The 21,791-nt window shown below is 57.6% G+C and overlaps 1 protein-coding gene across 3 annotated transcripts in view; it reads left to right on the top strand.

Annotated features, from left to right (window-relative positions):
- The window catches only part of SLC13A3 (solute carrier family 13 member 3), a 52,593-nt gene that overhangs the window by 15,728 nt on the left and 15,074 nt on the right, over positions 1 to 21,791 (top strand). For 2 of the 3 annotated variants that reach the window (XM_062202388.1, XM_062202386.1), the window contains exons 2-7: positions 1,139 to 1,404; positions 2,586 to 2,749; positions 11,464 to 11,530; positions 16,367 to 16,552; positions 18,488 to 18,613; positions 20,814 to 20,909. In XM_062202388.1, the coding sequence (XP_062058372.1) occupies positions 1,139 to 1,404; positions 2,586 to 2,749; positions 11,464 to 11,530; positions 16,367 to 16,552; positions 18,488 to 18,613; positions 20,814 to 20,909 (905 nt within the window). The remainder of the gene's footprint in view (positions 1 to 1,138; positions 1,405 to 2,585; positions 2,750 to 11,463; positions 11,531 to 16,366; positions 16,553 to 18,487; positions 18,614 to 20,813; positions 20,910 to 21,791) is intronic. The other variant, XM_062202389.1, reaches the window with a different exon arrangement.

Here is a 21,791-nt window from a genome sequence, read left to right as displayed (position 1 = left end):
TCCGTGGACATGCGCTGCCCTTGCATTCGGTCCACAGCTAAGGGCTGTTGCTGGCATCAGGCAGGGGATGGGGGGGGGGAGGGAGAGGAAGTAGGGGGCAGGTAACAGAGGAGAGGGAGGGAGGGAGGGAGGGAGAGGGTACAAAGAGAAAGGAGAGAGGCAGAGGGAGACCCCAGACCCAGGACTCCAAGCCTTCGAAAGGCAGCCCCAGGCCAGATTTTAATGACACGTCCACCCCACCCCATTTATTGGAACAGATGGAATGGACCCATTGCACAAAAGGACCCACACGGTCACCCCCAAAGCAGAGCTATGGCAACGCTGGTGACCACCGTGTCCAAACATCCACCAGCAGGGGCACACACAGGCTGCTGGCTGTGCAGTCACAGCCCAGAAATCCGCTCGGCAGTCGGGGAGCCGGCGGCAGCTGACGCAACCACGCAGGTGTGCACCGTGTGCGCTCTTGTGCCGGTGACGCGTGGGGATGTGGCGGTTGCTGCCGATGCTCCCTCCACGTGCCCGTCCGTGCTCACCGTCCCCGCACACGCCGTGCCTGCCTATAGGATCTCACGTGCTCTGCGGGGGTGTTCCTCTGGCTGCGCGTCTGTGCTCGGCCTGCACGTCGGGAGGCCAGAGTGCTCAGAGTTCATGTTCCCAGGAGCTGATGGCCTGGGAGGCCGACAGACCTCCCAGCTCCCTCACCGCCCTGGTGGGGCAGCCGTGAGGCGAGTTCTACTCTCTCCTAGGGCTTCCCACCAGGACTGAGCTCCCGTTGCCCCTAAACACACTCTGTCTTGGCTTCCTGCTCGTTCTCTCCCCCACTAGCCTTCTGGAACTTTCTAGAATCTTCCATTCTCATCCTTGTCTCAGGCCTTACTTCTAAGACAATGGAGTATTTCTTCTTGTAGTCACTTCATTTCCCAGCGTCCTAGGAGGGGGACGGGAATAGCTCCTCCATTCCACAGTGAACAAAATGAGGCTCAGGAGGGTGAAGGCACCTGCTGCAGGCCTGAGCCTCGGGCACCTGCGGGCTCGCCTGCGGCCCGAGCAGAGGCCGTGGTGGGCGCGGCGCAGGGCTCCGCCTCCCTCCCTCCGCGGCCGAGCTCCCCGGACGCTCTGAGTGTGCGTCTCCCTGCAGGAAGGCCGCTGCCTGTTTGTCATCCTGCTCATGGCCGTGTACTGGTGCACGGAGGCCCTGCCCCTGTCGGTGACAGCGCTGCTGCCCATCGTCCTCTTCCCCTTCATGGGCATCTTGCCCTCCCACAAGGTCTGCCCCCAGTACTTCCTCGACACCAACTTCCTCTTCCTCAGCGGTCTGATCATGGCCACGGCCATCGAGGAGTGGAACCTGCACCGCAGAATCGCCCTCAAGATCCTGATGCTCGTTGGGGTCCAGCCGGCCAGGTAAGGCCAGGGAGCGGGGCTGCGCTGGGGGGCGGAGCTGGGGGGCCGCCCCTCGCCGCCCAAACCCGCTCATCCTGCTTCAGCCACTTCCTGCCACCTGCCATTTATCCAGTCTTCTGCCCTTTCGTAAGCAGCAGCTGTGTGCCAGCCCCAGCGCGCCTAGTAGGCCCACCTGTGGGCAAGTGCTCTCCCAGGTGCACAGGAACCCCCTAGAGGAGAGTTGAAATGCTGACAATCCCCAGCTGCCCCCAGGCTACAGTCAGGGGCTCAAGTCCCCTAAGCTTAGAGGGGGCCGTGTTAGCAGTATGAGGCCGCCGGCCCGGCGCTGAGTCTCGGATACCCGTCCTGGAGACCGACGTGAGCCTCTCTCGGCCTGTGAACTGACAGTGTCATTGCACCGGTTTCCAAGCATTGTTATGGGGGATAAGTGAAGGCAGGTGACTCACATAGACCTGAGCAGTAGATGCCGGCCGTATCGCCCTGGTTTGTGATTTACCTGCCCAGGTGATGGAGGTGGAGCGGGGAGGGCAACTAAAATTGTTTTACTCTCTCGTTTTTTTTTTTGGTTCCATGAACCCCTTTGGCAGTTTGTTGAGTCTTGAGGGCCTTCCTAGAATCACGTCTGTAAATACGCAAAATACAGCACATAGGGTTTTCAACAAGCCCCACCCCTGCAAATGCGGTTCCCCAAATGACACGCATACCCTCGCGCACTGCCGCGTTAACACAGCAGGTGCCAAGGACGAGTAGTGGGCCTCAGGACACCCAGCTTTCTGAGCACTGAGCCGTTTGGCAGAGAGGGGGCGGGAGCTGGTGGGAGCCGGGCGGCCACAGGAGAGGGGGCTGGCGGTGTCAGGGTGAGAGAGATGGCAGAGTCTTAATGCCCCGACAACTTTCTGAAATTGGTACCATCGAGGGTTTAAGACCAGGGAGAGACAATGGCGGCTCGGGCCGTCCTCAGAGCCGGGGAGCACTTGCAGTTGGTTCCCTAACACACACCAAGCCCAGCTTTGCTCAGATCTACAATAAGCCTGGGTGGCCAGTCCCCCCTCCAGCTGCTCTGGGTCTCAGCTTCCTGTCTGGGAGACAGCGGGGTGGGCTCCTCGGGCATGGTGAGCTGTGTCCAGAGGCCCTGCGGGGCTCAGGGCTCTGCACCCACCCGGGACGCCCCTGTTCCTCAGGCTCATCCTGGGGATGATGGTGACCACCTCGTTCCTGTCCATGTGGCTGAGCAACACGGCCTCCACCGCCATGATGCTGCCAATCGCCAACGCCATCCTCAAGAGCCTCTTTGGCGACAGGGAGGCTCAGAAGGACCCCGGCCGGGAGAGTGACGAGAACACAGGTGCGTGGTGGCGGGGGGGGGTTGGGGGAGGCTGGGGGGGCTGGGACCGGCTCAGCTGCTGTGGGGGATCGGGTGGGGAAGGCCAAGGATGCTGGGGACGGCCAAGGGGATGGCACCTGTTGAGCACCTACTATGTGCCAGGTATTTTAATAGTAACAGTCAAATCATGTTACCTTGGCTTTTAGCAGTCTGCCTTGATTGAGCACTTATGTGCAAGCCAGGAGTCAACCAGTTTACAAGTGTGGCTTTTAACTCTCACAGCAGCCCTGCGAGGTAGGGGCTATTCCAAGCATTTGAAAAGATGCGTAAGATCCCTAATCCCCAGAGAGATACCAGTTGAAACACTGAGACTGGCGAAAGAAGTCTTGGAGGAATGGGGCCATGGGAACTCACACACTGGCACCGGGTCTGCCCTTCTGAAGGGAACCCGGCAGGAATCCGGTCCACACAAACTCCAGGACCCAGTGCTGCTCCCAGTGCGGATGCCAGAGGCTTCCTCAGACAGGCCCACGGGCGGCGGTCACAGCAAGTCTCAGCAGCGCAGGGGCCGGGGCCATGGGGCCTCCCCGACTGGCACAGTGTAGGTAGGTGGGCTGGAGGCACGCCATGGAGCACCACGCTGTTCTTAAGAGAGTCAGTGACCCACGTGGTTCTACAGATGGGCTCCGTCCAGCAGGGCTGGGGTGAGGTCCAGAGCGAGCTGGACAGCGCAGTACTCAGGGAACTGAATACAGTGGCTCTCACACCCATGGGCTTTGTATTCACGGAGTCAACCAGCTGTGGGCGGGAAACACCTGGAAGCAACTGGGTCTGCACTGAACACACGCAGGCTTCTTTTCTTTGTCGTGATTTCCTGACCGATAGTGTGACGACTGTTTACGTGGCATTTCCACTGAATTAGGCACTGTAAGTAAGAGAGACAATTGACATGTACAGGAGGATGTGTACGGCTTATATGCTATTTTAAAAACAGATCTTCTTTATTTAAAAGACAGAATTACAGAGAGAGAGGGAGAGGCAGTCAGAGCGAGCGAGCGAGCGAGCACACTTCCATCTGCTAGTTCACTCCCCAAATGGCTACAACAGCCAGCATTGTGTCGGGCCAAAGCCAGGAGCCAGGAGCTCCATCCCAGTCTCCCACGTGGGTACAAGGGCCCAAGCACTTGGCCATCCTCCACTGCCTTCCCAGGCGCATTAGCAGGGAGCTGAATCAGAAGTGGAGCAGCCGGGACACGAACCGGTGTCCATACTGGATGCCAGCACCGCAGGTGGCAGCTTTACTGGCTAGACCACAACGCCGAGCCTGCCATGCCATTTTATATGAGACTCGAACAATCCTAGATCCAAATTTCCAAACAGCAAACCATTTTGCAAGAACATAAACAAACAAAAAGCTACGCAGGAAACATGTCAGAATGGCTGCTCCAGGAGGAGTGGGAGTAGGAAATGGGGGCTCCGTGGGACTAAAACAAACAGACAAAGGGCCTGGGGCAGAAACCGCGGTGACAGCATGCTGTGGACCCCAGCCCTCTGGGTCAAGTTCTTAGCAAAACATCACGCAGGTAGCTGCTGGCTCTTAGATGACTCTGTGAGGGCGCAGAGAGGGGCAGGGGCTTCGGGACAGCATGCAGCCGGCGAACGGCTGGGCCTGACTCTGGAGCCTGTGATCCCAGCTGTGTCAGGGAGGCCTTCTTCAGCTGCCAGCAGCAAGTGCTTGGCCACAAAGGGTTTCAAGGAAAGGGGCTTATTTTCCCCAGATGTTACCAAGCCAGAGGAAGGCAGTCCCAGGACCAATTCAGAGCACAGTGGTAGGACTCCGGGCAGCTCCAGGATTTCTTTGGCCTCCTCATGGTTGCAAAGAGGCTGCCATATCACATCTGCTGCAAAATGGCTTACTTTGGGTTTGTGTTAGTGTGTCTTAAAAGGTAGCTTTAGATCAGTACATATATGGGCATGCATTGCTAGTTTAGCCTTAGCAAAAGTCTTTTAGTGATCGAGCCCCGCATCTGCCTATGTGGCTGTGCAGAGGGAAGGGCAGCTTTCCCAGCTTTCCTTGCAGTTGGCCGTGGTCAGGTGACTATGTTTGACCAATGGGATTGGAGTGGAAACAGTGTGGGCAAAGCTGGCTTCCGCACTTCCTATTGGGTGGAGTGCAGGGTGAGGGCAGGAGCCAAGGAAGCCACCTCGGACCCAAAGCTGAAGCCGCATCTTGAGAGACAGAAGGTAGATCCAGGAGTTCTGCATCGTGTGCCACCAACGAACAACCATGCATTACCCACAAAACGGCGGATTTTGTGAGCTAGTCATGTTTTTAAAATCTGCATCCAAATAAACATGCATCCATTAAAACGTAAGTGTTGGGGCCGGCGCTGTGGCGTAGCAGGTGATGCCGCTGCCTGCAGCGCCGGCATCCCATTTGAGCGCCGGCTCCAGTCCCGGCTGCTCCTCTTCCGATCCAGCTCTCTGCTGTGGCCTGGGAAAGCAGTAGAGGATGGCCCAAGTGCTTGGGCCCCTGCACCCGAGTCAGGGACCTGACTTTGGATCAGTGCAGCTCCGGCCATTGCAGCCGATTAGGAAGTAAGCTAGCTGATGGATGACCTCTCTCTCTCTGTCTCTCTCTGCATCTCCTTCTCTCTCTGTGTAACTCTGACTTTAAAATAAAAAACAAACAAACAAGCAGCCATAAGTGTTGGTTCCCTGCCATCTAAGTCAGCCCCACTCACTGCAAGCAGCATGCGGATTTTCCCATCATGCACGTGGGGGTCCTGCTTAGTTTGTTTCCACACAGCCCTGAAAGCTAGAAGTGATTTTCAGCACCCACAGATGCAGCTTGGAGAAGGGAAATTGTGCGTCCAGGATCTCACTGTTGATAACACAGCAGAGCCAGGGTCTGGGCCGGGGCAGAGTCCTCCACGTAGAAGGGGGGATGCTCTGTAGCAGGGGCTGTCACTGTCACTGTTTCAGGCTTGCAGCCTCACTGTTGCAATCCCTCGGCCCCGCCCTGGGAGACAGCAGCAGGGTGCTGATGGGTGGGACCGTGTGCCAGTAGCACTTTATGATGGGTGCTGAAATTGAAATTGCACGTGACTTTCACATCACAACCCGTGAGTAGTATTCTCCTATCGATCTTTTCAACCATGCGCAAATGCAAGACCACTCTGAGTTGGCAGGCTCTCCGAAACCAAGCAGTGGGCCGGACACAGCTCATGTACCATTGGGTACCCACCTGCTCTATGGCGTCAGCCACATTGGCTTTTGAACTGTTTCCTCCAAGTCTTGGGGCTCCAAGCAAGCAGCTGGGACTCTGTCCTATCCCTGTATCAACCACGCTGTATCTGTGTAGTGCACTGGGATTCTAAGTTACAGGGAGAGCTGCTTGTGGAGCACTTACTTTACGCCAGGACTCTCCTGAAGGTCCTGAATGAGATGGAGCTGGCCTTGACTCACTTTGAGGTGTGGAGATTGGCAGTTAGTGTCTTCCATTCGGGCAGGCTGACTTCAGAGCCCACACGCTCACTGTCTGTTGTTTTCAAAATGGCCAAGCAAATGCTTGAAAACCAAGTCCCTTGTAGAGATGAGAAACGTGAGACCCAGGAAAGGGGAGGGGGTTTGCCCGAGGGGCGGTGGTGTGGCTGAATCCACTCTTTCTCCTCCGTGCTGTGGGGTGGCAGGGGGCCGGGGAGCCCGGGAGGCTGGGGCAGACACCTGCTTCCAGGGGCTGAGGATCAGAGAGCAGGGACTGGTTAATGATCAGCCTCCTAAAGCAGGACTGATTCCAGTACAAGGAGGGCCGTCCCCTTTCCCCTAGTTCCTGTGCTCTGCCCAGGCGGCCGGCGTGGAAGTCGTGTTTATGGGCCGGGAAAGGGCCGAGGAGGCTCCCAGGGGCTTCAGGGTCTCCAAGGACGTCTGTGGCAGCCAGGGCAGCAATGGTCACATGAGCCTTCATTTCCGGGGGACCACCGTATGCCAGCCTCGGGGCTCACTTTGTCACGCACCTCCACTCGTGCACCCTCCTTATCTGCACCGAGGTGGCGATCCCTATTTGACAGACAGAAGAGACAGAGGCTCAGAGAGGCAGATGATTTGCCCAGACTAACACGCGGCGTGAACTGCGTCGTCCAGAATCCGTGCTTGTGAGCATCATGCCATGGGGCCTGGACAGATGGGAGCCGGGGCAGAGTGGGCACATTGGACAGGACCCCAGAGGGCCTCTGCTCTGTCCAGTTCCCTTACCTGCCCTGTGGGTGTGGCCTGTGCAGCATCCCCCCAACAACAGCCCTGCAGACAGGCGTGGCTACCGCTGCATTTACAGGAAAGGAAACTGAGGCAGGTGGTGGTGATTTGCCCGAGGCCCCTCAGCCAGAAAGGGGCTCACCTCGCCTTGGAGTCTGTGTTCTTTCCTCTCCTTTTCGCTGCCCAAAGGTGGCCAGGGTGCCACCCATGTCTTTCCTGATGGGATGGCCAAGATGCCCTCGCCCACCAGGCAGCCTCTTAGGTTGGCTTAAGCGTTGCCCACTGCCCCCCTGCTCTTCATCCTGGTGCTGCCGCCCGCCTCCTGAGGGTCCTTCCCCACCCGTGCAGTAGGACAGAGGCTCCCAGCACATTGCTCTGGTGTTTCCTTAAGGCACGCTCAGCATGTAGTAGTTGTTCAATAAACGTGTGGAATTAATGCACAGACGAGAGAAGCCTCACTGTGCTCAGACACAAATTGGGGATAATAGGCCTCACTCCCAGGGTGGCTGTGGGCACGGAATGAAGTCACAGGTGTTAGCCTGCCTGACTTGGCCGCTTGGGACCCTCCCTGCGGCTCTCTGTGCTGAATCTGACATGAGGGCCTTCCGTGTGCCAAACCCACCCCAGGTATGAGCCCTGCTCTGCCACTGACCCGAAGTCCCCTGGATCCCAACCATGATGCACCATTCTGGGCCTCAGTTTCCCTAGATGCAAAGAGGAGGGCAGCGAACCTTGCCTGGCCCTCCCGTGCTGCCCTCTCTCTCAGCACTCGCGGACGCCCCTCTGTAAGCACCCAGCTCCCAGCCGACCAGGGATTTGGGGGCTCAGGACAGTCCCGTGGGAGACTGTGGCCCATGGTGTGTCTGCACGGGGCCTCCTGGGCCACCGAGTGGACCCTGGGGGAATGGCTACAAGCGCTTACCCCGCGGTTTTCCTATTTTCTTGTTTTCCAATGTCATCTGCCTTCTCTCTGTCATCGCGAGAGCCACATCGTGCCTGCTCTGACATCCTCTCCCGTGACTGATGTGCACGGAGAGGAGCGAGGCCCTCATGGTCCTCTGGGGCCACAGCACAGCAGCCTTGTTGCCGGGCTCTTGGCTCGGCTCAGACGCCGGCCCTGAGTGGGAGGTCCTGCAGGGGAGTGAGAAAGGCCCAGGAGGGACCTGGGAAAACGTGGACGCACATGCCCCCCAGCCCCCACCCCCCACCTGGGCAGCACTGGGGACTTGAGCCCCAGCTGTGACTTCGGCCTGTGCCTCAGAGTCGGCTGCAGGACGTTTCAGATACAGGGGCCCTCACGCATGGCAGAACCAGGAAACAGACCCTCAGCGGGGCCCCGGGCACTCCAGGGCCTGATGCTGTGTGGGGCCGTGGGCAGGGCCCTGGCAGGGCGGGTACAGAGTGCGCTGGCCACGGCGGGGGCTAGGGGCACTGGGTCGGAGCTCTCCTGCCTGGCCGTCCCCTGCGGAGTGACTTTGCTCCTACCCCCGTCAGCGTCCGGTTAACATCCCCCACTGCCCGGTTCACTGCCCTGCGCTTGGCCCTGTGCCTCCCACCACCTTCATCCCCACAGCCTGGGGAAGCTGACCTGACACGCACCCTTCAGACCCCCACTGGGGGTCAACAGGGGAAACTGAGGCACTGTAAGGGATCGCCAGTGGCCCTGGAGTCCTGTTCTCTCCTAATACGCACAGGGAAGGAGCAGCCTTGGGCAGGGCGAAGTGGGGGTTGGCAGGGAAGGGGCCTAGGCTGGGGGCCGCCTGCTGAGGACACGGCCCGACCGTCACAGTGAAGGGGAACCCTGGTAGAGAGAGAAACTCACGGCGTTCTTTATCCTGATAGAGGTCCTTTAGGGGGACCGGGCCCTCCGGCCGAGGTCCAGGAGCAGACCCCAGAGACTCCCCTGATGCCCCAGTCAGAGGGGGTGGCAGAGAACCCATGAGCAGACACGCGCTCGCACATGGTCATCTGGGGGAGGGCCTGAGGAAGCCACGCCACGTCCAGGTTTACTGCCGTCGGCCACCTGAGGCCGTTCTGGGGCTGGGCCCAGAGGCAGCGGTCACCCCGTCAGCAAGCAAGGGCCGCTCGGTGTTTGGTGGCAGAGTGACCTTGCACTTGGCCGAGCCTGTGAGGTGGCCTTGCCTTGTCCGGTTTTCCCACAGCCACAGAGTGACCCCCCCCGGGTGGGTGTCCTGATGGATGGTGGAGGCCCACCAGGAGAGCCACCCAGCCTGGCCGTGTGCGTCACACCAGCCACAGTGTCAGGAGCCACCTTTGAGCTCTCCGTGAGGGTCACCAGGCTTCCCGACCCCCTGCTCCTGCTGGGCCCCCTGTGAAGATCTTTGCGTTGGGGGTTGGTGCACCAGAGCCACCTGGTCACCCAGCTCTCCGCTCTGGTGCCCTGTGTGAGCTAAGGATACATTGTCAATATTTGTAAATAGATCAAAAGAACTCTTTTGTGCCACATCAAAGTCAGATGCCAGCGTCCAAAGATAACGGTGCGGCCACACTCGGTGGCTTTTGTGCACAATGGCAGAGCTGTGTGGATGCAACGGAGACCCTTGGGCTCCCAAAGCCTCAACTCTGCTCTCCGGCTCTTACACAGGGAGTCTGCTGCTCCCTGCCTAAGTTAACTCTTCCATTCCCAAGTGAATTCTTCCCAAGGAGAGTCATTCCTTCCATGTTATGATTTAAAGAACGGGGCCTCTACGCCCAACCCCTTGGCTGGAGCCCTGTTGGCACTTTGGATGGGATGGCTCTTTGTCAGGTGTAGGGTGTCCTGGTCTATAACCAGCATCCTGGTCTCTAACCAGCAGGTGCCAGCAGCAGCGCCAGCTTCCCTCTTGGTAACAACCAGGGACATTGTCTCTGGACATTGCTCCTTGCTGCCCGGGGACAGCACCAGCCTCTGTTGGAAGCCATTGACCCAAGGGCCCCGAGTACATGATGGAGCTGTAATGGGCACACAGGCCACCGAGCAGCCACACAGCCGGCCCCGGCCCTTGGAAGTGGTTCCGGCTGCAGGGACTTCGAGTTCATCCCATTTCTCTTATCCCCAAAGCATTATCAGAGGCCCCTGGGAAGCAGAGTGGCAACTCCAAATCGGAAGTCAGGTCGTCACCTGACCCTCTCCGGCAGAAACACTGCCTGACTCCGACTGGCTCAAAGGAGAAACCCAAGTCCTCACTGTGAGCCTGGAGACCCCTGCGCAATCCACTCCCCCAGACCCCTGTGCGGTCCACTCCCCTTCCTGCCACCCCCACCCCATCACCATCTCTGTCACATACCTCCTCTCACTCTCTTCCTCCCTCCAGCCCTGCTGGCCTTCTGCGTCCCTAGCACCAGGCACACACCCACCTCAGGGCCCTTGCACCTGTTCTTCACGGCCCCAGGTACCTGCCTGGTCTCCCCTTTGCCTTATTTGGATGCCTGTTCAATGGGGGACTTTGCTGAAGAGTGTCTCGCCCCAGAATGCCCGTGCCCTCCCTGCTTTCTGGTTCTCCACGTCACCCCTCTCCTGGTAGACCCCAGCTACCGCGCCCTGTCCCCTCCACCAGACAGGGAGCTCCCAGGACATGGGGCTGTGTCCTAGCACTCAGTGCCAGGCACATTGGAAGTGTCCCGGAAAGGTTTACTGATGGGTGGATGCCGGCCAGGTTCATGGGCGGATGCCGGCCAGGTTCATGGGCGGATGCCGGCCAGGTTCGTGGGCCGAGAGCGCAGTACCGGGCTCTTATCTCAGAAGAGGACCTGAAACATAACCACCTCCCACGCTTGCTCAGCGTCTCTGTGACCCCCGCCCCAGCCTGGGCAGCCGCCATCGTGTTCCCCAAAACACATCAGCCCACCTGCTCCCCTGCAGCTTGGCCCTCTCTTTCCTCACTTCACCCCATTTTGTTTCCTCTGTAACATCCGTTGCTGCCTGAAATGTTCTTGTTTTCTAGAATATAACCTCCGTGGGAGAGGGGCCCTTGTTCTACGTTGTGCACTTAGTACCCTGAGCTCATAGTTCACAGCACATAGTAGGTGCTTGATAAATAGCGTTTGGGTGGGCGGTGGGTGATTGGGGTCACCTACCCATTGCTGACCCGTTACCATCCGTAGCTGGCCTTTCCCAAGTCACCCTTTGGTGATGGCTGCTCAGGCAAGCCCAGGCTGACTTATGGCCTGTCGAGCTGCCGTGGCTAACGCCCTGCCCTCTGGTGCAGAGATGGGTGCTGGGACAGCAGGGTGCCATGGTGAGGGCCTGCCTGCCTTCTTGCCCCCTTCCCTCTTCCTTTCCCTCCCCTCCCCGCCTGTCCCCTCCCTCTCTCTCTCCCTCCTTTCTTCTTTCTCCCCTCCCCCTTCCTCTTCCTCTTCCTCGGTGAACAGCGTGGGCTCCTGGGCAGCGAGGAGACGCGTACTTGGTGGACGACATGAGAATGAGAACGCTGCTGTCCCACTCGCGACGCTGCACTAAAGACCCCGTGTTTGCCTCCTAGCTGCGGCGCGGAGGAATGGCCTGCACACCGTGCCCACAGAGATGCAATTTCTCGCCAGCACAGAAGAGTAAGTTCCCAGGGACACTCCCAGGGGAACCCGTGCTGGACACGAGAATCCAGTGCTGCCAGCTGTCCCCTCCCATCCCCAGGTCCTCCCGAGCAGCCCAGTGCCCGCCTCCACCGTGCTTGCCTGTGGCTTCGGTGTGAACTTGGATGGCCTCCTTCTAAAATGGCAGCTGTGAGAAGGGGAGGCGCGCACGCTCAGCCCCTAGGAGCTGGGGAGCTTAAGGCTCTGGGTACTCCCCTCCTGAAGGGAGGGGCCGTGGAGAGCAGGAGAGTGTGGGCCACATGGTCACTGAGCAGGAGGGGCGGGTGAGGGCCCCGTGTGTCCTGTGCAGGCGTAGTGGCCCTTCCCATCCGCGTGGCACAGAATGTGGTCCACGTACAGCACACTCAGCCGTGCGTATCCTCCACATCAGGGTAGTAAAGTCAAGGGTGTGGAGTTGGGAGTCACACACACCTGACTTGGGACGGTGGCTTTGCCACTTCCTGTGTGACTTGGGTGAGCCCCTGGCCACTCTGAGCCTCTGTTGGTCCTCACTCAGCAGCCGGACACGGTCTGGGAGCCCAGCGGATGGGGTTGTTTTGGAATCTTCCCTGACAGTATTGATGCAGCAATTTGCCCAGGCCCAAGGTGTTAAGGCGATGTTATTGCCATTTGGTGGTGATTGTTTTTATCTTTTTTAAGATTTATTCATTTATTTTGAAAGAGTTACAGAGAGAGAAGGATAGACAGAGAAAGCAGATCTTCCATCCGCTGGTTTATGCCCTCTATGGCCACAATGGCTGGGGCTGGGCCAGGCCAAAGCCAGGAACCAGGAGCTTCATCCAGGTCTCCCACATGGGTGCAGGGGTCCAAGTACTTGGGTCATCTTCTGCTGCTTTTCCCAGCCCAAGGAGCTGGGTCAGAAGTGGAGCAGCCGGGACTCGAACCAGAGTCCATATGGGATGCTGGCATCACAGGCAACGACTTTACCCGCTACTCCACAACATGGGCGCAAACTTTGTTTTTTAAAAAATATTTATTTAGGGGCCAGTGCTGTGGCACAGAGGGTTAAGAGCCTGCCTGTGGTGCTGGAATCCCATGTGGGCACTGGTTCAAGTCCTGGCCACTCCACTTCTGATCCATCTCTCTGTGTATGGCCTGGGAAAGCAGTGGAAGTTGGGCCAAGTGCTTGGGCCCCTGCACCTACGTGGGAGACCCAGATGGAGTTCCAGGCTCCTGGCTTTGGCCTGGCCCAGCTGTGGCCATTGTGGCCATTTGGGGACTAAACCAGTAGATGGAAGAATGCTCGCTCTCTCTCTCTCTCCTTTCTCTCCCTCCCTCTCTCCTTTCTCTCTCTCTCTCCTTTCTCTCCCTCCCTCCCTCTCTCTCTCTCCTTTCTCTCCCTCCCTCCCTCCCTCTCTCTCTCTCTCTCTCTCTCTCTCTCCCTCCTCCCCTCCTTTCCTCCCTGTATCTCTGCCTTTCAAATAAATAAATAAATGTTTTAAATTTTTTATTTGTTTATTATTTGAAAGGCACAGTGATAGAGACAGGGAGAGGCAGACAAAAAGAGAGCTAGCTCTTCTATCCACTGGTTCACTCCTCAATTACCTACCATGTCCAGAGCTGGGCCAGGCCGAAAAAGCCAAGAGCCAGGAACTCTGTCCTGGTCTCCCATGTGGGTGGCAGAGGCCCAAGCATTTGGGCCATCCACTGCTGCCTTTCCAGGCCATTAGCAGGGAGCTGGATTGGAAGCAAAGCAGCCGGGACTCGAACCGGCGCTCAGGTGGGATGCCGGCATTGCAGCAGCGGCTTTACCCGGCTGCGCTGCAACCCTGGCCCTGGAGTTTCGACTCTGGATGAGACGAGAGCAGCTGGGGGTGTCTGCAGAGGAGAGGCGTGATCTCAGGTCTGTTCTCTTCCACGGACTGTGCTCCTTCTTGGAACTGTGCAGGGGCTGCAAGCCCGACTGAGACGTGGGCTCTGTGCCTGGCCCAGCCCCGAGCATGTGTGCCGCCTGGGCGTGTGTCCCACACCCTCGCTGTGCAGAGCGGATGCTGGGTCTGCTGGAAAGACCCAGGCCCCACCCTCTGGGAGTCCACATTCCTTGGATGCAAACCCCTCCCCCTCTCTGGGCCCTGATTTCTCCGCCTGAACGAAGAAGGGGTTACACTGAACAGACACGGGCCCTGTCTCCTCTCTGGTCCTCCATCTGGGGCTCAGGCTGGTTGCAGTCCCCAGGTCAGAGGGAGGCCACAGTCCCCGCTGGGGTCTCTCACCCTGGAGAAGTCAGACTGTGCCACTGGATTCTAGACTTTGACTTCCAGTCATGCTGGAAACCAAGTCCTCGGACCCCAGAATGTGTCCCCGTGCCCTCTGGGGAACAAGTCCTTTATGCTGTAATTCAGGCCAGGGGCTGTTTGAGTGACCTCTCATTCTTCAAGAAAAAAAATTTTTTTTTTTTTATTTAAAACATAAGTTAGGGGCTGGCATTGTGGCATAGCAGGTAAAGCTGCCGCCTGCAACACCAGCATCCCATATAGGTGCCATTTCAAGTCTCTGCTGTTCCATTTCCAATCCAGCTCTCCCAGATAGTGGCCTGGGAAAGCAGCAGAAGATGGTGCAAGTATCTGGGCCCCTGCCACTCACGTGGGGGACCTGGATGAGGCTCCTGGCTCCCAGTGCCGGCCATTGCAGCCATCTGGGGAGTGAACCAGTGGATGGAAGATTCTCTCTCTGTAACTCTGACTTTCAAAATAAATAAATAAGTTCTCTAAAAATTAAAATATGGTCTTGGTGCATAGGAGCCATTCTTTTTGAAATTTCTAATTTCGTTTCCAGATTTACTGAGGTTGATGAGAAAACATTGGATATATTTGAAGGTGTTCACAGGGTGTTTGAGACCCGTGTGCCCTGTGAAGTGATGGGGCAGTCAAGCTAACTGAGAGACTCACGACATCACAGAGGGCTACTCTAGTTTTACTTGCCTTTTTCGTAGCACCATCAAAAAGTGCCCTTAAGCAAACAGGATGTTCCCAGCCTCTCACGTCCAGAGAGATTAGAGCAGTGAAGGGAAAACCATTCTCGACTGTTTCTCCATGTCTCCCAGAAGTCACAAATGCATTTTTGAAAATAAGCAATTGGTAGCGCCACGTGTGTTGTGTTGTAACCTGTTCCACCTGCGGAGGTGTGCTGCTGGTCTTTTCAATGTAGCTGTTCATGACAGTGTCACCTTTTAATTATACAGTGAGCAACCTGCACCCTTTCCCAAACCCTATTACCGTACGAGGAAAACAGCCCAGAACATACAAATAAGGAGGAAAAGAGGGGGGGAAATCAGTAATTGCATCCCAGAGAGGGGCACCAAATGACTTGGTGCAGGTGGCGGGAGACTTTCGTACCGCCCGTGTGTCCATGAAATCGTCCACATGAGAAGGGCGTGACCTGGGTGAACTTCCAACAGCAAAAGGCTGAATAGTTACCTGCGTGCTCACTCCGCTTTGTATGAGGGACATCTCTCATCTTAATAGCCACCTATCTAAATTATCATTTAAAAATATTATTTATCGGGCCAGTGCTGTGGTATAGCGGGTAAAGCCGCTGCCTGCAGGGCCGACATCCCATATGGGCGCTGGTTCAAGTCCCAGCTGCTCCACTTCCGATCCAGCTCTCTGCTATGGCCTGGGAAAGCAGTAGAAGATGGCCCCTGCACCCACGTGGGAGACCCAGAAAGAGACTCTTGGCTTTGGATGGGCACAGCTCCGGCCGTGGCGGCCATCTGGGGAGTGAACTAGTGGATGGAAGACTCTCTCTCCCTCTCTCTGCCTCTGCCTCTCTGTAACTCTGCCTTTCAAATAAATAAATGAATCTTTTTAAAAAATTAAAAAATGGGCCAGCACCGTGGCTCAACAGGCTAATGCTCCACCTAGCTGCGCTGGCACCCCGGGTTCTAGTCCCGGTCGGGGTGCTGGATTCTGTCCCGGTTGTCCCTCTTCCAGGCCAGCTCTCTGCTGTGGCCCAGGAGTGCAGTGGAGGATGGCCCAAGTGCTTGGGCCCTGCACCCGCTTGGGAGACCAGGAGAAGCACCTGGCTCCTGCCATCGGATCAGCGCGGTGCGGCGGTAGCCGCGGCGGCCATTGGAGGGTGAACCAAACCAACGGCAAAGGAAGACCTTTCTCTCTGTCTCTCTCTCTCTCACTGTCCACTCTGCCTGTCAAAAAAAAAAAAAGAGAAAAAAATTTTAAATGTTATTTATTACTTTGAAAGGCAGAGAGAGAGAGAGAGAGAGATCCATCTCCCTTCCACTGGTTCACTCCCCAGTGCCTGCAACAGTCAGATCTGAGAGTTAGGAGCCAGGAACTCAGTCTGGGCCTCCGGTGTGGGTGGCAGGGACTCAGCCTTCGGAGTCGTCACTGCTGCCTCCCAGGGCCTGCACGAGCTACTGTGGAGCCACGCTGCGCTGCAGGCATCCCAAGCCATGGCTTCATCACCGTGCCAAGTGCCTGCCCCCAAACCATTGTTTTCAGGCTTCATTGACGTCCCACCCAGCGAGGCCTTACTGAGCCCATCTGCTTTCGGTGGGTGTCTCGACTGTTTTCCGTTCAGATCCTGTTTGACGCCAGGGAGGCCTCCCCCGCGCCCGCCCCGGGGCACTGTCTGCTGATCTCCCTGGGATTCACCTCGGCAGAATATCGGAGCTGAAGGATGGCACCGTTTAGGGTCGCGGGTGGCTCTGCCAAACTGCCTTCCAGAACCCCCCCATCCGCCACCTCCCCCGCCCCGTGCTTGCCTGCTTCTCCGTGGGGCCAGGCCAGGAGCTCAGACCGTGTCTCAGTGGCTTCTCTCTGGGTTTGTTTCAAGCAAAGAGCGGCCCGAGGAGGCAGAGGCTCCCCCCGAGCTGCCGGCCGACTCCAAGAGGGAGGAGGAGTACCGCAGAAACATCTGGAAGGGCTTCCTCATTTGCATCCCCTACTCGGCCAGCATCGGCGGCACCACCACCCTCACGGGCACCGCCCCCAACCTCATCCTGCTCGGCCAGCTCAAGAGGTAAAGCCAGGGTCCCCGCCGGGGTCCCCGCCGCCCCCAGGGCCCCTCAGCTTTCCTCCTCCCCTCACTCACTCAGCACCTGGGGCACGAGCCCCAGGCATCTCCCTGGGGACACGGGAGGCACAGCACCCAGCAAGCGCCCTGCCCTTCGGGAATCTCCAGGCTGATGGGGAGGGCGCACCATAGATGCCAAAGAACGTTTGTGGGAGATCAATTCCAAATCGAGTTTACTCCGATCATAAAATGATGGGGAGAAATTCGGGACACTCGGAAAATATAGGGAGAAAATGCCTTCAGTTCCACTGCTAATGTTCTTCTGGGCTCCTTCTGGTCTTTTCTATGTCCATACAGCAAACACGTAAATATTTCACCTGTTGTCATCATACTGCTTAGAGTTTTATAGTCCGACTTTGTCACTGACGTGTTTCAGGAAACATAATTTTTAATGACTATAGACTCTCCTCTGTTGGGTAAGTCGGGGGCATACTCAATTATTTCCATTTGAAGATTATTATTTCTCTGTTGTGAGGAGTGTCACTGACCACATATCTGATATTGTAATATTTTAAAAACAGTTATTAGCCGGCGCTGTGGCTTAACAGGCTAATCCTCCGCCTTGCGGCGCCGGCACACCGGGTTCTAGTCCCGGTTGGGGCGCCGGATTCTATCCCGGTTGCCCCTCTTCCAGGCCAGCTCTCTGCTATGGCCCGGGAAGGCAGTGGAGGATGGCCCAAGTGCTTGGGCCCTGCACCCGCATGGGAGACCAGGAGAAGCACCTGGCTCCTGGCTTCGGATCAGCACGGTGCGCCGGCCGCAGCGGCCATTGGAGGGTGAACCAATGGCAAAAAGGAACACCTTTCTCTCTGTCTCTCTCTCTCACTATCCACTCTGCCTGTCAAAACAAACAAACAAACAAACAAACAAACCAGTTATTCTAATTTGCTCTTTGTCTAGTACAGAGGCACACTTCTGCACTGTAGCAAGGACAAAGAAGGCAGTGAAACACCTCAGAATCTCACGAGACAGTTTATGAATGCTTTCGCTCGTTTGCGTGCTTCTGACGCAATAACTGCTACTACGTTTGCTTTAGTTACTTCTTCGGAATGGTCTGTGCGTGGCTTGCCCACGCTTTCTTAGACATCAGTTGGTAACTGCCCCCCCCTCCCCCTCCCCGCAGTCCAGCACACGCATTCCCGACCGGATTCCAGCTGAGGTTTTGTGAAGGTGTATTTCCCCTGGTGGGAGGTCTGGGTAGAAGGGTGTGTGTATCCCTAGTGCTCCACGCGTGTTCACCAAATCCTCCTGCGCGAGATCGCTCTGACGGGCCAGCGCCGGGGTCTGCCCGTTTGCCCGCACCCGCGCCAGCATTGAGCCTTGTCGCTCGTCGTCCTCTGAGGCTTGCCGGTGTCTTAACAAAACCGAAATCAAACTCTGTGTGGCAAAGAGCGACCCCGCGGCCATGCCTGCTGCTCGCCCACAGCTTCCCGTGCCTACGAGGCTTCACCGAGCCAAACGCAGGGGCTGCAGCTTGAACACGTACCTTGTTGGGCTCCCACATGCACGCAAAACATTTCAGTGCATTGTCAACGCTTAAGAATTCCATAATTGCAAGTGGAAACTCAGACCTGGGCTTACTGGGCCTGCGCTCATGAGTGGTGACCAGTGGGGAGTCAGTGGCAGCTGACCCCTGGTCCATTCACCATCACCCAACCTGGCCTGCTTCTCTCCGGGGCCTGTGTTGCCCCCAGGGGGCGCTGTGGAGCATCACAGCCGCTGTCACACACCCCCAGCTCAGCGGCTGGCATCCCCCAGGGGAGAGAGCACAGGTTACAACTGTTGCCAGACTCTGGCTCCCCTTTGATTCATGCTGCTGGTGCCCCTGCTGATGACCCCATCCCTAGATGGACGCGGCTGACCTGGCCTCCCCCGCTCCAGTTTCTTCCCACAGTGCGACGTGGTGAATTTCGGCTCCTGGTTCATTTTCGCCTTTCCTCTTGTGGTGCTGTTCCTGCTGCTGGGCTGGCTCTGGATCTCCTTCCTGTACGGGGGGATGAGCTTGAGGTACCACCGGTTTCTTCTTGGGAGGTGGGAGCGGGGGGAGGGAGCAGAAAACCATGAACTTCAGAGTCGGTCTCCCTGGTGCCGGCTCCCAGGCATCCTCACTCACTGGGGAGTGGCCTCCCTCAGTCAGACTCTCCTCCTGGGAGCTCGGGGGATGCTGGTCACCCTTTCACGTGCTGTTCTCCTGTGTGTACCTCTGGGGAGGGTGTGGCCTGCCCGCCACGCCCTGGCCCTCAGTCAATGTCCCGGACACTCATCCTTAGGAGTAGCGTTGGTCTTTATGGCAGCCACTCAGGCCTAGCGGTCAGGGCAGCACCACGTTTCCGGTTTCCCAGGGCCCCAGCCAGCAGGTGATCAGGGTGGCCTGAGGACCAGATGGTAGCCAACCCTCATGACCAGGAAATCTCGGGGGGGGGGGGCGCTAACATCTCTCTGAGAGTCCCAGATGAGCCTTAACAATTTCCTGAATAATTTGAGAAGTATAGAGCCAGACAGGTGGAAAGAGAGAGAGAGAGACAGAGAGAGAGAGGCTCTTCCATCTACTAGTTTGCTCCCCAAATGCCTGCACTGGCCAGGGCTAGGCCAGGTCAAAGCCAGGAGCCCGGAACTCAATCCAGGTCTCCCATGTGGGCAGCAGGGACCCACTGCTTGAGCCATCACCTGTGGCCTCCCAGGCTCTGCATTAGCAGGAAGCTGGAGTCAGGAGCTGGAACTGGGAATCGAACCCAGGTCCTCTGAGAGGGGATGCAGGTGAGTGCCAGCCCCCGTGTGATCTTGGAGGACAGATTTCAGCTTGGCCAGACTAAAGGCCGAATGAGGGCAGGCAGGTGAAGCTTCGGGACTCGGGCTGAAATAGCAGGCCTTTGTCTCGTCTACCTGTTCCGCACTTGTGGCCACAAAGGAAGCTGTGGAGGAGACGATGCCGGCAGAGGGAGGCCTAGGGAGAGGTGTTTCTGCTGGGCGACAGGTGGTCTCAGGCCAGCCCCATGAGCCCATCTTCACTCTGCCGTATCCACAGGCACCTGCTGTGTGCATGTCCTTACACGTGGGCTCCTCTGGGGATGTGAGGGTGGGAGGGGGGGCTGACCGTGAGCAGCTGACACCCAGGAATCACCAGCCACGTGATGCTGGACAGGAAGAGGAGAGTGCAGGGGGCAGTGTGTCTGGGGAGTCAGGAGCACCTTCTGGGGGAACTGACTTTTGAACTGGGTCATGCATGAGTTGAGTCAGCTCAGCACGGGGAAGAGGGAGAGGGGAGTGAGGACGGGCACTCCAGGGAGACAGAGCCGCAGGGTCTCAAGGCCAAGGCCCTGGGGCCAGAGGCAGCAGGGGGCGTTCTGGAACTGAGAGGAGGTTCCGTGACTGGGTGAGGGGCTTGATGAGGCCGGGGAAGACAGTGGCTTTCTACTGGGGATGATTCTGCTCCACCCTCCACACATCTGACAACGGTTGGAGCCATTTTGTTTGTCCCAGCTGAGGAAGTGCTATATCGGTGTCTAGCGAGCAGCGACCAGGGGATGCCAATGAGCCATCCCACAACACCCAGGGGCGCCTGCGGTGCCGGCCTCTGGCAGAATTCTTTTTTAAAAAAAGTTTCTGTAGGTGAAGTTATCATTTTTTCTCATCTGGCTTCTGAAATTTCCTTTACGGTTCTGAAAGATTGTCCTACTATAGGAGTTAGTTTACAGACCACGTATTGTCTTCTAGTGCTTCTGTATATTTGGATTTCATCCTCAGGTGAGGTATGGATGCGACCTCAGCCCCTGGTCCAGGTGGCCACCCACTGTCCTAGCACCATTTGTCGACACCCAGCACTTTAAAGTTTTCTCAGAGTCCAATTCACCTGCCTCGAGTTGCCTGTGCTTTCGCTGTCAGATGGGACAGCGGTCGCCATCCCAGGACCCCGTTTTCCCCTATTTTTCTTCTAAGAGTTTTGTGCCTTAGCTCCCACGTGTAGGTCTTCAATAGATTTTGAATGAAATTTTGTGTGCAGGATGGGGCAGGGGTCTGTGACGGATCCCATTTCCATCGTAAGAGACCCACCAGGCTGTAGAGGGGAGAATGAAGCGAGAAAGGAGCCAGGCAGGGGACTGGCCCTCGGTCCGCTGGGCCGCCCAGACCAGGGATGACAGGCTCGGCCAGGCGGTGAGAAGCTGGTCCCACCTGCAGCGGCCACCCCACCCTCCCTGTTCTCTTTCAGGAGCTGGAGGAAGAAGAAATCTGACATAAGAGCTGACGCAGAAGATAAGGCTCGGGCTGTGATTCGAGAAGAATTCCAGAACCTGGGGCCGATCAAGTGTGTGGGGGTCCTGGGGGTAGGGAGAGAGCTACCTGCTGGCCTGGCCCCCACGGGGGTTCATTCCCTGGGGAATTTCAAGGCCAGTGGCCCAAGGGCCTGGAGACAGTGGGGGCCTGGGTGGGGGCTGACGCAATCGGCCTGTTTCCTGCCTTGGTGCTGGGGTGGTCGCTCTGAAGAGCCTAAAGCCCCTGGAGGTGTGTGCCCGAGGCGGAGACCTGCCACCAGCTCCCCACCCGCGGCAGCCTTTCCCTCCTGGTTCCCGGGGTCTCTGCCGCCATCGCCAGTGGCTGCCAGGAGCTCCTTTGACACACGGTCCCCAGGCTTCGGCAGGCCTGGGTTCAAGTTCTGGCTCTGCCATAACATCCTCTGTGGCCTTGGGCAAGATGCTGACCCTCTGTGGGCCCCCTCCTCAATGTGAGATGGGCAGGGTCCCCTCCACCACCTGAGTGCCCCACCTCTGCCACCTGCTGTCCCTGTCTGCCCCTCGCAGCACGTCTGTCTGTCCCCGTGTGTGTATGTGGCTCCCTCCGTGTGACTGTGCCTGTCTCCCTGCCTTCCTATTGTCGGTCATTTCCCTTTGTTTCTGCTTCTCCATCTCTCTCTCTGTTTCTTGCTTTCTTTCTCCCAGTTTTCCACAGGCCCCTGAGAAAGCCCTGGGAGTTATGATATGGTCTGGGGAAGGGGACGGCTTGGTGCCCAGGAAGGGCCCTGGGGGAGGAGGGGTCCCAGGCTGTGAGTCACTCCCTCACGCACCCCCACCCTCACGCCGGAGGCTCCCTGGGCACTGACCCACTGACCTGGTTCAGTTTCCTGGAGGCGGGGCCTGGGCCCCGTCACGCCCAGGAGCACCTGCCTGAGCCCTGCCCAGGCCGCGTCCGC

The sequence above is a fragment of the Lepus europaeus genome, chromosome 10 (genome assembly GCF_033115175.1).
Source record: "Lepus europaeus isolate LE1 chromosome 10, mLepTim1.pri, whole genome shotgun sequence".
In the NCBI taxonomy this organism is placed as follows: Eukaryota; Metazoa; Chordata; class Mammalia; order Lagomorpha; family Leporidae; genus Lepus; species Lepus europaeus.
The sequence above is the reverse complement of the archived record's forward strand: the minus strand, read 5'-3'. Positions and strand labels throughout refer to the sequence as shown.